The sequence below is a fragment of the Bos taurus genome, chromosome X (genome assembly GCF_002263795.3).
Source record: "Bos taurus isolate L1 Dominette 01449 registration number 42190680 breed Hereford chromosome X, ARS-UCD2.0, whole genome shotgun sequence".
In the NCBI taxonomy this organism is placed as follows: Eukaryota; Metazoa; Chordata; class Mammalia; order Artiodactyla; family Bovidae; genus Bos; species Bos taurus.
In genome coordinates, this window is record NC_037357.1 from 56,464,833 (window position 1) to 56,479,995 (window position 15,163).

General features: G+C 41.5%; 1 protein-coding gene across 4 annotated transcripts in view; it reads left to right on the forward strand.

The window, feature by feature from the left end:
* The window catches only part of MID2 (midline 2), a 108,446-nt gene that overhangs the window by 13,045 nt on the left and 80,238 nt on the right, over window positions 1-15,163 (forward strand). For all 4 annotated transcript variants that reach the window (XM_059883661.1, XM_059883663.1, XM_059883664.1 and 1 more), the window contains exon 2: window positions 266-981. In XM_059883661.1, coding sequence (XP_059739644.1) covers window positions 322-981 — 660 coding nt within the window. In that variant the 5' untranslated portion in view covers window positions 266-321. The remainder of the gene's footprint in view (window positions 1-265; window positions 982-15,163) is intronic.

Sequence of the window (15,163 nt, forward strand, 5' to 3'; positions counted from 1 at the left end):
ATAGGAATGTGAGTTAGTAAACCAGGATTCAGAGGTGGCACTAGCTTCTATTTATTAGTGCAGGAAAATAAGCCCAGGCATTTGTCAAAAACAAGGTTTCAAGGGGGGAGAATAGCTGTCTGATTAATTCCCAACTCGCTTTCCTAGTGGGCCAGCATCCCTGGGGAATCCAGCCTGTAAAGCCTCCATGGGTTAGTGTGTAATTATGTTACATCCACATTTCCTTTGGAAATGCTTAACGATTTCTTCTTTGTGTTCCTTGCAGGTGAAAGCCCAGCCTCTGCGGTTCTTAATGCCTCAGCAGGATTATTTTCACTAAAGATGGAAACACTGGAGTCTGAATTGACCTGTCCAATCTGCCTAGAGTTGTTTGAAGACCCCCTTCTGCTCCCTTGTGCTCACAGCCTCTGCTTCAGCTGTGCCCATCGCATCTTGGTCTCGAGCTGCAGCTCCGGTGAATCCATTGAACCCATTACTGCTTTCCAGTGTCCTACGTGCAGGTATGTTATCTCACTGAACCACCGGGGCCTGGATGGCCTCAAGAGAAATGTGACTCTGCAGAACATTATTGACCGCTTCCAGAAGGCTTCCGTCAGTGGACCCAACTCCCCAAGTGAGAGCCGCCGAGAGAGGACTTACAGGCCCAGCAGCGCCATGTCTAGTGAGCGAATTGCGTGCCAATTCTGTGAGCAGGACCCGCCAAGGGATGCAGTGAAAACGTGCATCACTTGTGAGGTCTCTTACTGTGACCGTTGCCTGCGGGCTACACACCCCAACAAGAAACCTTTCACCAGCCACCGCCTGGTGGAACCAGTGCCGGACACGCATCTTCGAGGGATCACCTGCCTGGACCATGAAAATGAGAAAGTGAATATGTACTGTGTTTCTGATGACCAATTGATCTGTGCCTTATGCAAACTGGTGGGGCGTCACCGAGACCATCAGGTCGCATCCCTGAATGATCGGTTTGAGAAGCTCAAGGTAAGGGATCTGGAAGACACACCTTATACAACTTTATCTCTTTACACATAGTCTTTCTATACAGTCAGCAAGTTCCCTAATAAAATCGGTCACTTTTCCTATATGACAAAAATGAATTAACTCCAAGTTCTTCTCATAAGAAATAGCCTTATAACCTGCAAGCTCTCACTGTAGCCTGTTTCATCTTTTGCACAAACCTGCTTGCATTCGTTCACCTCTGGCCAGTTCTGGGGCATTTAGCCCATGGCCCACGCTAATAGTCTGCCCAGGGAAACAGCACCCTCTCTCCTCTGATGATGACATATTATACCCTATATATCTCTGCCATGATCTTTCCACGTCTTCTTTTAAGTATGTGAGCACCTGTGTAGGTGTATTACAATTAGCATATGTGCTGATTTGCATAATTGTGCATATAGCAATGGAAGGTTGGGTGTGTCTCTGTGTAGATGTGGGTGGAGGTGTCTGAGTGTATCTACGTAGGTGAGAGGTTTTCATGGAGAACAGTACTGTATGTGTTATACACTAGAGAAATAAAGCTTTGGCATTGACCACTACAAATTGCTACCAAGCCCTTAACAAGGCAGCTAATTCTAAATCTGCCTTAAAAAACAAAGCAAATAGACAAAAACGGGACTTCAGTGTACTATGAAGTCAGGAGGGATCATCAAATACTGAAGTAAACATTTAAACTGAAGGCAAAAAATATTTAATCCAGGATCACATTTTGTGCCAGTGTTCATTTTTGTGGGGTACAGACCAAAGTGCTTGTCTGCAGTCCCTTCCTGGGAAGTTCCTGTTCAGTGGACAGAGTTTTCTGAAGTTGTTGTGCCATATAATATTTTTGTGCAAGTCTAAGTGCCTGTCTATTTTAGAGCACTACTACCTCACGTTGATGTTAACAAATGTCAGATCCAGCAAATTATTTTATTACCATTGCCTGTCTGCTATGGGGCTCAATTTCTCTTAAGAAACTACTTAACAAAAATTCCGGAAAAATAAAATGTTTAAACAAATAATAAGATTTCTATCCCAAAATAGAACCTGGATATATAAGCGAAGCTAGAAGGAACACCCAGATAGCATGGAAGAAGGGCGATAAGGGAGTGGAGATTTCCCTCTTGCCATGCTATGGAAAAGTCATTGTAGCTTATGTAAAAATTATGATGTTGGTGAGGGTAGTAATACTCAGAATAGGATATACTTTCCATTCTGTAATTTATTGAAAACAATATTGAGAGTCACACTGACCATGGTTTGTCCCTTTTTAATTTTTTTTAAATTTTTGGAATTTGTTGAAATTAGCTTTTTTTTAAAGAAATTTTTTTTGGCTGTGCCAGGTTTTCCTTGCTGTGTAAGCTTTTCTCTAGTTGCAGCAAGTGGGGGCTACTCTTTGTTGCACTGTGTGGGCTTCTCATTGTGGTGGCTTCTGTTGTTGCATAGGATGGACTCTAGGGCAAGTGGGCTCCAGTAACTGTGGCATATGGGTTCGGAATTGCAGCTCCCTGGATCTAGAGCACAGGCTCAGTAGTGGTACATGGGTTTAGTTGCTCTGTGGCACGTGCAATCTTCCTGGATCAGGGATCGAACCTTTTCCCCTGCATTGGCAGGCAGATTCTTTACCACTGAGCCACCAAGGAAGTCCAGTTTGTGCCTTTTGATTTTATTTACATTTAATATTTATAAATTTGTACAAAGTTTAATGTTTATCTGTTGATTTCACTCAAGTTGATATTCTCATTCATATCAAGACTGCAGAGGGCAATAATCTCATTGGCTTCAATTCTTAGAATCCTAAGATGGTTGGCCTTGGACTTGGTCCAGTTGAAGCCCTGTGTTTTAAATTGGTATAAATGGAGGCTTTGTGCGGTTAAGCCATTTGGTCAAAGTCACAGAACTGGAACTGGAACTCAGCTTCTAGAGCTAAGTTGAGTTAAATATCCTTTCTATTGTAGCCTGCTGTCACCTTGTTTTGGACCTAAATTTTTCCTATGAAATGTGATTTGAAACTTAAATTTATGCTCCAGCAACTGCACATTTCATGGGTCACAGATAAACAGTTAATAGCATCAAGGAAAAAGCATATTGTGTAAACTTATAGCTTTTTAATAGCAAGAGATGGAAGCGGGGTTGCAGGAAGACCAGGGGATATGGAGAGGAGAGAACAATCTCTGCCAAATATTTGCAGGTGTTGGAACTATAATAAGGCATTGGCCTTGAGAAATATTCCAAACAGAAAAATCTGTATCCATATGTACCATTGAGATAACAAAAGACTGGATAGACCAAGCCTGTATCTACAGAACACCAGCTTTTTAAAAACATCCGAAAACATGAAAACATTGGATGATTGATTAGATATTTGGCATCATGCAGCTATAGTCCTTGTCTCCAAGGGATAGGTGTAAAATAAAAGTATTTTACCAAAAGATACTTTACTCTGTAACTAATCAGTAATTTGGGGAGTTAGGAAAGACCACATTTTGAATTGTTCCCCTTTAAATTTTTAGGAAATGTGCAGAAAATTCAGATTATAAATTAAGTGGAAACTATTTTGCTCATTTTTGGACAGAGAGTGGAAACATATGAATCATTCCCAACTGTGTGGTTTGTTATGTTGTCTGGAACAACTTGGACTTTGAGGAGGGAGAGAGAAGTCCTGCTTGTGTGAGAGGGGGATGGGTGGGGTAGGGGTCACTTGGGTTTGGTGCCAAGAATAAAAGGATATTAATTCTCCACATTAAGCAAAGAGGAAATCTGACGTTTAGGGTCACATATCCTCACTTCTTTGAGTTAATTTTAATTTAGAAAAGCATTTAGGATTATCCCCTTAATCTGCTTGATTCTTCCTGAAGGAGAAAGGAGAAAGGTAGCTGTCAGAAGCTACAGGGTAGATGGCCTTGAGTGGACTCCCCTGGCCCTCAGAGGAGCACAGGAGTCATACCCGAGGAGGGAAAAGGTTTTACTTACTGGTCAGTGAATGACGCAGTGTTTATTTGTACTTTTCTTCTGGAGATTCATTGGTGGCATTTCTAACTACTCTTTTTGCACTAACCTCCCTGATTAGGATTAGTGGTCTTAAATATTTATTTGTTCAATAAAGAATAAACAGATCATGACATTTTAGATGAAAGGTCAGAAGAACCAGAGGCTAGCCTGTCTTAACATGTACTCAAAATGGGTTAGAGGATTTGGGATACTTATAATTGTTTATTATCTTTATCTAATTGTCCAGTCTATCTAAATATCCTTCAGAAGGCTACCAGTGGTTTAATTAATTCTTTGATTTGACAGAGTAATTGTGTTCATGACAGTCATTACAGTTTAAGGCCTATCAGAGTAACTATTTTCTCTATTCTCTTTTCATCTACTATTCCGTATATATATAAGCTTATGATATATGTTGCATTTCTATAAAAATGCTTCATATTCTAGAGTTTTCATTGTCACATGAGTTCTGCCCCTTAGAAAAATTGATATTATTGCATTAATAAATGTTGGCTTTATAAAAGAGGTCAAATTTGGGTGACTCTCTGCTGGGGACAGATCTCAACTGGATATTCCAAGTCCTGTACAACTTGGTTCTCATGCTTACTCACCTATCTTTTCCTCCTGCCACTCTCAAGCATGTTACCTTCACCATCCAGTAAAGCCTCCTGACTATCAGCTAAACATGCCACTCTCTTTTCTGACTCTTAACACTCACTCATACTGTTCTTTTGGCCTGCTTAGGAGTCCTACCTACTGTTTAGTGCTCTATTGAAATCCTGTAAGGCCACTCCAACACACCCCAATGATACCATAAATTCTTTGAGGCCAGGCACAATGTCTTTTTGGAGCACACAGTGACAACCCACTCCAGCATTCTTGCCTGGAGAATCCCATGGACAGAAGAGCCTGGTGGGCTACAGTCCATAGGAGGTGGACATGACTAAAGTGACTGAGCACACATGCACAGTGGCTTTCATTTCTCCAAAGCCTTCCTTTGTGTCTAGCACCCATAGTATAGGCTCAAGAAATCCAAATGAATTAAATCTTTGTAATGGATTTGCAGGAAGTATACCAGAATCTATAGCTTGTTTCCATACTCATAAGATATAAAGCTGTCTTGCCATCTTTAACAGTTAATAAGTCTAGGGGAAAAAAAATCTCCTGTGAACTACTGATAATGATAAAAACCAGAGTGTTAGCAAAAGTGTGACATGTCCTCAATTTCAGGTACCTATCCATTTTGACTGCTGGATTTTCTAACTGCCTAACCCTAAGGTGACATCTGTATAAATCAGATGTGATTATTATAATTCTCTTTGAGAGTGATGTCTTCACATTTCCATGCCCACAGCCTGCCAAAAATATAGCTGATGAAAACCAGGGGGAATAGAGGAATTTCCTGAAGGGAATAAACAAGTACATTTTCTTTTTCTTATTACATTTCCACAAATTCATTACTACAAATAATTCTTAAATGCAGTTACATTTACCTATCAGGGATCTTGTTGTTATAAAATATTACCTGGCACTAGAGTAAGATTTTTGCTATAGAAAGTAAAAGTTCATCCCCCGCACTCCCCCTTCAACACACACATGCATACAAACAAAGACTGAGACAGAGAGAGCTAAAGATTGCCAGACAAAGAGAAGGGAGATATGAGACTTGGAGAATGTTCAAAAGAAAACCACAGTGAGAGTTAAAAGGTTGGAAAATATGATATTCTAGAATCTTATCATAGTGGGTTACTTGTCCTTCTTCCTACTCAGTCACTCTGTCATCTACCCACCCATTCTCACTCAGCCACCACCTTCTCCCAGTCGGTTGTCTACTCACCCACTTGACACCCACTTCTGTCTGCCAAAACAGATACCCTCACAGCTTATCTACCAATGGATGTTTGTTTCTGAACCAGTATGAATATCAGAGAAATAAGGAGAAATATCTTTATGAGAGACTGGGTTGAGGGCATATTTGCATACATCTGTATATGTCACTATACACAAGTATGTGTATCTCTGCGTGGGTGGGTGGCTGAGAATTTAATCTGTGTGCGTGTCTGTGTATCTATAAATGTGTGTGATTCTGTGTGAAGAGGAGAGAGTGCCTGTGTTCATCTTCTGTGGGCTAATCTGTGGATAACTGGGGTATGAAGGGGTCATGAGTGTAGGGCAGGTTTTCTGTGGTCACCCTAAGGAGAATTAGGGCTTCAGTAGACCCCATCCTGAGACAAGGGATCGCCAATAAATGAGCTTCATGATGAGACAAATCTTTAAGAGGACAGGGTGGGTTACCATAGCGGAAGGAACAGAAAGAATTGTTTCTCACTTTCACCCACTTAGGTACTGAATCACACTAGCTAAATATTGATATTATAAGAGCAGAACACTTGTGTCTAGATTTGCACTCTCTAAGGTACGGTGGTAGACGTGTGTGTATGAAAGTATTAGTCACTCAATCATGTCCAACTTTTTGTGACTCTATGGACTATATTGCACCAGGCTCCTCTGTCCATGGGATTTCCCAGGCCAGAATACTGAAGTGGGTTGCCATTTCTTTTTCAGGGAAACGTCCCAACCCAGGGATCGAACCCAGGTCTCCCATATTGCAGGCAGATTCTTTACTGTCTGAGCTGTAATATTTGTCATGGGGTTTTCCAGCTAAACCAGCCTTCATCTCACAAACTTAAAATCATTCTTGCTTGTAGATCTGTAGTCTGTTAATTGTCTAAGACTTGCCCCTGACTACTTAGAATATGTATAAATCTGTACATGTTCTGTATGTGTGTGGGAGGGTAAAAAAATGCATTTTTTTCCATTTCTACTTGAACTGTGTGCTAAGACTCATTTGAATCACCTTTATCTGCCTCCAATAATTATATTGATTCCCTGACTCTATTAGTAGTAGTAACAGGCCCCTGTGTTGGATGATGTTTTCTGTTGTTTCTCAGATTTGAGAGTAAGTTTAGCAAGTGGGTATTCCAACTATCTGTGCTCTTGAGTGAGTGAGTGAAAGTCGCTCAGTAGTGTCCGACTCTTTGAGACCTATACAGTCCATGGAATTCTCCAGGCCAGAATACTGGAGTGGGTACTTTTCCCTTCTCCAGGGGATCTTCCCAACCCAGGGATCAAACCCAGGTCTCCTGCATTGCGGGTGGATTCTTTACCAGCTGAGCCACAAGGGAAGCCCTATCTGTGCTCTTATCTTTCTGTTTTTCTTTTATTTCTTTTGTCCCAAGTCTCCTCTTCATCAACATCTGAAAGAGCTAACAATCATCAGTCTGAGAACAGCTTACAAAACATTAACTCCAAGATTGTTCTTGGGTGGATGAAACTCCTGTCTGTTATTATTGGGCAAAAGAACATATTACAGAAATATAATATAAACAAGGAAAGATTAAAGAAACAAGAATTATTAAACCCAAAGAAGTGAGGTTTAAAGGGGAAAATGTAATAATGACATTCAAGTTCATGAAGCGTTGATATATGAGGTAATGTCTTGTTCTTTATCTCCCCTGAAGATGGATCAGACAAGAACTTAAACTGTAGCCCCAGGGATTTAGCTCTGGGGCTCATTCATTCATTTAAAAAGCAATTAATGAGCATGCATTTTGTTTGTTTAAAATGAAAGTGTTAGTCTCTCAGTCTTGTCTGACTCTTTGCGACCCCATGGACTGGAGCCCACCAGGCTCCCCTGTCCATGGAATTCTCCAGGCAAGAACACTGGAGTGGGTTGCCATTCCCTTTTCCAGGGGATCTTCCCAACCCAAAGATTGAACCTGGGTCTCCCGAATTGTAGGCAGATGCCTTATGATCTGAGCCACCAGGGAAGCCAGTCCATGGGGTTGGAAAGAGTCTTGGACACGACTGAGAGACTTCACTTCACTTAATAAATGAGATGGGGCTTCCCTGGTGACTCAGACAGTAAAGAATATGTCTGAGCAAGAAACCCGGGTTTGATCCCTGGGTCTTTAGGTCATTGTAGTAGGATCTGGAGACATGGGAAATAAGGCACAGTACCTGCCCTGAGGAACTTTGAGCTCAATAAGGGAGATAGATAAGGACATCTCTGAATTCAGTATGATAAGTGCCATGACAGAGGTTTGCACAGGGTACTCTGAAGCACAGAGGAAAGGTCGGTGAAAGGAAGTCACTAAGCTAAAAGCAGGAATCAAATGATTTTGTTGGAGAAGAGGGCCAATTGGAGAGAAACTGAAGAAAGAATTGACAGGACTTGGAGAACGATTACAGTACTTATAGATGATGAAGAGAAAGAATTAAAAAGTGATTTTTGAGGAGATGTCTTGAAGAATGGTGGTATTGGACATAGAAATAGAGAAATTAGAAAGGGGCTAGTGGTTTTGGGGGTTGACTTGACTTCAGATTTGAGTTTGTGTGATTGATCGTGGATCACTTAATATTCACTCACGCATCAAACATTTACCAAACATCTATTAGGTGCCAAGCACTAGAAGAGGTGTTGAGGTTCTGGTGATAAACACAACACAGCCCCAACCCTGGTGGAGTGCTCAGCTTAGTGTGGGGAGGCAGACAAGTGAGAACACAGTGACAAGACTGTGGTGAGTGATAGTGGAGGCTCTGAGGGGCGGTGGGGGGAGGGTGTGAGACTACATAGGAGGGGCAACAAGAGACTTTGGGTGGCATTTTGGACCCCCAGTTGAGGGACAAGGTTGGGTTAGGGGCAAGGAGTGTTGTAGTCCAGAGAAAATAGTTTGTTCAAATATCTGGTAGAGGTTGAGCATGGAGCACTCTCAGAACTGAAAGGGCAAATGTTCTAGAAGGAGCTGACATTTGTGCCTTTGCGGTGGCTGAAAGATCAGGGCCAGAGACATAGGTTTGAGGGTCTTTAGCGTGGAGGGAGAAGCATGCAGTAGTGGGCTGAATGAGAGCTGCGGAGCAAGCCCTGAATCACCCTCCTGGTCTAGAAGGAAGACAACAGAGGAGGGGCAACAAATGAAGGAGAAAGGGGAGGATGTGTATGAAGAGGCAGGAGCAAAAAAGAATCATGCAAGTGGAAGAGAGTAGTGAGGCCTCCAGGAAAGTAGAGTTCCTTTGGTTAGTATTATCAAAGTAAACACTAGATTTAGGTTTTTAGTACAGGTTTTCTTTTAGAAGGTCCAAATCATAATTTACACATTTAAGCTAGAGACTTAACCAGGATACACCCCTGAAGAGAGGAAAAAGAAAAGACTGTGTAGCTTGTAGGTCGTTAGTGTAGAATTTCTGCTAAGGAGACTGGGAGAGGGTGCATCTCTGCTGGATGGTTTCAGGACCTTCTGAGAAGAGGAGGGCTGGCCACCTATTTCACCTGGCTTGAAGACCAGTCTGCTGGCTCCCCAAGAAACCCTCAGGGAGGGCAGATCTCATACCCCCGGTATGTCACCTGCCTCTCATTCTGGGACAAAGCCTGTGTCTATACAACAGCAAATAAATGTTTGGGGAAGAAATAAATTCAGGCATAAGGGTGTGGGCTTCAGTTTGTGGACCAGATGGTGTGTTCTGCTGTTGAAAGGCCATATGTAATTGATACATAAAGTGACAGACTGAAGCAAAAGCAAAGTAAGTATTTTAAGACAAGCAGTTAAAAAAAGGCAGAATGTGACCCCAAAATTGTGCTAAGATTTTGGCTACTGGCTTTTGGAAGAGCTGGGAACATCAGTGAATAGACAGGATGTCAAAAAGAGCTTGTCAAAGAATAGCAATGGGGTCACTGGCTCCAAGTATTTTTAAAGATGAAGTTGTCTGCTGTCAATTGGGAAGGCTGAGGTTTGGGGTGGGTTGGCCTTTCTTCCATTCACTTCTCCCTGCAACCTCCAAGGTTCAGTTCCCACGTCAAAACAGTGGGGATCTTGTCTAGATTTAGATAATGTTTGCCTTGTACCTCAGTGGCAATAAAACATGTTTCAATAGAACAAAAGAGAAAGGCTTTGCCCATTTCTAGGCTTCAAGACTTGCTGTGTCAGGTAAGTGTATATAGGTATGCTCATATATGTGTGACTACATGTGCCTTCCTGGAGCATGACAGATGAAGATCACAGTCAAGTGTGTGCCATAAGGGGACTCTTTGGTTTTAATGAAGAGCTGGCGTTTGAATGTGTGGTTAGATTTCTTGAGTGAAGCAATGATAAAGTTATCTGAAATAACCTGTGTCTAAAGAAGTGAAAAAAAAAAAAAAACCAGCAATTATTTGAGAGGGTTAGTGAAGCCATTTCTTTTTATGGGAAGCTGTCTGGAAGAAGAATAGCCTGTGCCTGGCTTTCTCAGAAATAGCAAAGCATTTTCCTCTTTGGGAAGGGTATAACAAAACACAAACAGGCCAAGTCTATGTGACACAAATGAGGTGGAACTTGGGTAAAAATGTAATCAGTGTAGACTGCCAATTAAGCTAACTTGGGCCTTTTAAAATCTCAGTTATGCAAATCAGCCAAGTCTTCCCCTCACTTTGTGCCATTTAGACACATGTACAGTTTTGAGAGAGCTCTAACAATGTAGTCACCTGGAAGTGTGGAGGGGGCAGGTTGTGTCACAGTTTCATAGCTAAATGGCTTCTCTAAGCCTCAGGGAAGCACAGAAGGGGCCAGAGGTAACCTCCTGCAGCAGGAAATGGGAGCTTCATCCTGCTCTCCCTGCCAACCTCCTGTCCTGTTTCCTCCAGCAGATATCTCCATTCCAATCTCCCCTGCCACTTGGGCCCGCTCATTATCATAGATCAAGTGTTCAGAGAAAACTGCACTAACCAGGGTTAGGCAGAGGGATCCTGGCCCAGTCACTAAGTGGACCGCATGAGAAAAGAACAAGAGCAACACAACAACAAAGAGACATGTTTTACATAAGATTTTGCACACACCCACATGTGCGCACACACACACACATCCTTTTAGTTTACTCAGCATATGTGGCAACCCACTCCAGTGTTCTTGCCTGGAGAATCCCAGGGACGGGGGAGCCTGGTAGGCTGCCGTCTATGGGGTCGCACAGAGTCGGACACGACAGAAGCGACTTAGCAGCAGCAGCAGCAGCAGCATATAGCCATGATAATTACTTGGCCAAATCAATGAAATCATTCAAAACTAGAGTGACACAGAATTTCTAGTTGCAAATGATTCGTTAGGGCTAGGCATGATAAGGAAGGGTGAGGAAATGGACTGCATAATTGCTTCAGTTCTCTGCTTCCCTTTGCATATGTTCGTTATTGAGAATCAATTCCAGTTTGAGAGGAGGCTTTAATTCCCAGTAAATGAATAGGAAGTGAGTAAGTAAATGTTCGGTATTTCCCTCGAATTATGTCTCGTAATGTAAGAAAACAGTGGCAAAAAGCCATCAACAGATGGTGTTTTCATTAGCCAAAGATTTATTTTTCCAAGCACTTTCATATTAATGAAGTAAGGTTGAAATTAGAGTCATCTTGTCAGTTCTAGTTCTGGGTTGATAAAATGTGCTGGCATTCAGCAAATTGCTAGGGGGTGGGCAGAGCGAAATAACCATTTGCTATAATGTTGTGATGGTAACCCAAGGTCTATAGTCTAATCAGACCCCACATTGTATGTTCAGCCCTAATTTTTGTTTTCAGTGGCTTTACAGAAGCTGTGAGTCTCAGTTGTGAGCCATAAATGAGGAACACACGGCAGGGATTAGTACTGCTCTACACTATGAATTATGTATAAGATATCAGTTTCATGACAAGTGTTGCAACAGGTTGCATGCGTTTGTTAGGAAACATTCTCCTCTTGGAATCCCATGTTTGAAAGAAAACACAGTACAGTTGAAATACAGATTTCTAACATTATATCTGCTCTGAGTTCATCAATCTACACTATATTTACCTAATATGTCGATAGAGTCATTTGTGATACATGGAATGTCCACTGATCTAGGAATCTGGACCACTCTGCCTGAGGAAATCACAAACTGATTGTATCCGTTACCCATGCCTACTCTCTAACTCGAACTGGACCTTTTCATCAAACTACAGTTCCATCATATTCACCTTATGGCTCAATTTTTGAAGAGGAGTCCAGACTTGTAGCCTCTACGTCATCACTATTGACATACTAACCCTGCACAGTTTGGCACTTGCTTCCAAAACTCTGCTGAAACTCCTTTTTCAAAGGCCACCAGTGACCTCTAATTACCAAATCCAGCTGCCTTTTATCAGGCCTCATATTTCTTGCCCTCTCTGCATATTTAAGAGTGACAAATCCTTTCTTGAAACACGTTTCTCTTGATTATCCTCTTAGCTTGGCCCATATCTGATTACCAACTGCTTTGCATATTGCAAGTCTCCTCCTGACCAGTGCCCCTGCTCCCAGGTCTTTGTGTTTTAGTCTGCCCCACATAGGTTGATCTCATAAATGCAGCCCTGATTATGTCATTATCTTGCTCAAAAGCCTTTGATAAACCCCTACTGCTTTGAAAAACAAGTACAGACTCTTCACCTAGACATTTAAGACCTTCATAATGGCCTCAATCTCCATTTCCAGCCTTGTGCCCCACTATTTTTTTGTACCCTCTGTTCTAGCCAAACTCAACTCTGTTCCCTGGATATGTCCTATACTTTATTCCCTTTTATTTTGCTCATGCTGTTCCTTGTGCCTGGAATGCCCTGCCCTCCTTCATCTCTATTAAAGTCCTGCTTATCCTTCAAGACCCATCTTAATTTTTTTCTATTCACATATTATATATCCTCTATATATTTACATGACACCCAAAGAAATCAACATGTACACTAATGAATATCCTATGATAGCTAATATAATGGCCTTCATAGTACTATTAAAATACATATCAGTTTTAATTTAGTACCAGCACATATTATAAAGCAATTATCCTCCAATTAAAGAAATATCAGGGGCTTCCCTGGTGGTCCAGTGGCTGAGACTCCATGAGCCCAATGCAGGAGGCTAGAGTTCGGTCCCTGGTTGGGGAACTAAGATCCCACATGCCTGCAGCGAAGAGTTCATGTGCTGCAGCAAGACCCGGTGCAGCCAAATAAACAAATAAAAATAAATATATAAAAAAATCAACCCCCCAAAATTTAACTTAGTAATATCCATTATAAGGCTTTTAAAAATATTAACTCCTTCAAAGTAAGTTCTAGGGCCCATATTTAAAACTTAGTTGTCATGAATGTCCATTGATTCACTGTTTCAATTCCTCTATTCAGTATATGTGAACTATAATATGCTCCTCAGGCAGAAGGGTTGCAACTAAGACCAAATCAGACATAACTCCCCTTCAGGGAGATGAAATTATACTTTAGAGCAGAAGATGGACAATAAACAAGCACCAACAGCTATCTAAGTATAAATTATGATAAGTACCATGAATAAGTAAATCCATCACCATCCAGTTGAAAATAATTTGAGTCCACAGGTCTGGGTAAGAGTCTCAGGGTGGACAGTTATGGGGGATCTATGTTCTGATGTTAGGGGCCTAGACTTCAATGCTGACAGAGGAAATAAACAGGCCCCCAATATGGGCCATAAGAATGCTTTTTACATAGAAAACATTGCCCTTCTATAATGGGGAGGGAGGTGGGAGGGGGGTTCAGGATGGGGAACACGTGTACACCTGTGGCCGATGCATGTTGATGTATGGCAAAATCAATACAATATTGTAAAGTAAAAAAAAAAAAAAAAAAAACCACTCTAAAGTACTTGGTGAAATTAATCACCTTTAAAAAAAAAAAAAAAGCTTTTTTTTTTATATTAGAGTATAGCCAATTAACAATGTTGTGATAGTTTCAGATGTCCAGCAGAGTGACTCAGCCATACATATACATGTATCCATTCTCCCCCAAATTCCCCTTCCATCCAGGCTGCCACATGACATTGAGCAGAGTTCCCTGTGATATACAGTAGGACCTTGTTGGTTATCCATTTAATATATAGAAGTGTGTACCTGTGCATCCCAAACTCCCTAAGTATCCCTTCCCTCTACCCTTTCCCCTTGGGAAGCATAATTTCATTCTCTAAGTCTGTGAGTCTCTGTTTTGTAAATGAGTTCATTTGTATTTTTTTTTTTTTTTTTTTAGATTTCATGTGTAAGGATATCATACAATATTTCTCCTTCTCTAAGACCCATCTTAATTTCATCTCCTCTTTATCTCTGAAGTCAAAGCACCTTGAATAGAGTGGGTGCGCAATACCTTCTGTATTAAATACAAACGAAATACCTTTTGTATTAAATCTCTGAACTACCATCTCTTTCCTTTGTCCTGACATCTTCTTTGCTTAGAACTTACATCCAAATCAACAATTGTGGGCCTTCGTGTTTTCCTTTCTCTCTCTTCCTTTTTCCTTGCTAAGGGGAAGACCACAGATTGAGATGGTGGTGGAGTTAAGGAAGGCCAGGAGAGACACAGTGCCCAAGCCAAAAAAAAAGAAAAAAAAAAATGGAACAAATGGTGAAAACTCACTCCCATGGGAATAAAGCCAGAGAACCCAAGAGAGATCTGGCAAGAAGCAGGGATTAAGCTAATTCTCGTAATCCAGATTGAGGACAAGTGAGATCAGATTACCTGTCCTAGCAATACATATATCCATGGGAATACTCTCCTGGGATAGATTCGTGGGACAGTGTCAAGGATACTAAGGAACCACAGCTACCTAGCAGAAAAGAAAGGGGCCAAGTACATGAGTCCTCTCACCTTTTCCCCACTCTTCCTTGCCCCCTCTTCCCTGCCCCTGCCCAAAACATGAACTTTGAACAACTATAAACTGTAGGAACAATGAAGACAGCAATGAAGTAATGGGCACGACCAAGGGAAGGCATGCTATGCTAGCAGAATAAAGGCCCAGAAGTTGGGATATTACATTTGGAACAGACTTTGTTGGGATGGTGAGTGAGAGAGGAATGGTTATTGGGGCAGGTACTGGAAGAGAAGCAGCCGCCAGAGCTGAAGACTTGAAAATGAGGAGTAATTTAAAAAAATCCTATTATTAATCTAGAGTGAATAACATTCTGTTTTTGTTTTCCCACAGGATGAATGGAAGAGAGTAGCATGCTCAACTGAAAATATGCTAGGAGGTCTTAGTAGTGCTGTAACCCTGTTGTAATAAACAGATTTGCAAAGAATCTATGTCCCAATAAATGATAGTAAGCAATGGATGTCCTGTCTAGATACAGCCAGGCTTTGCAGTTCGAAGTCTGGCATTTCTGTAAGCTCGTTTAG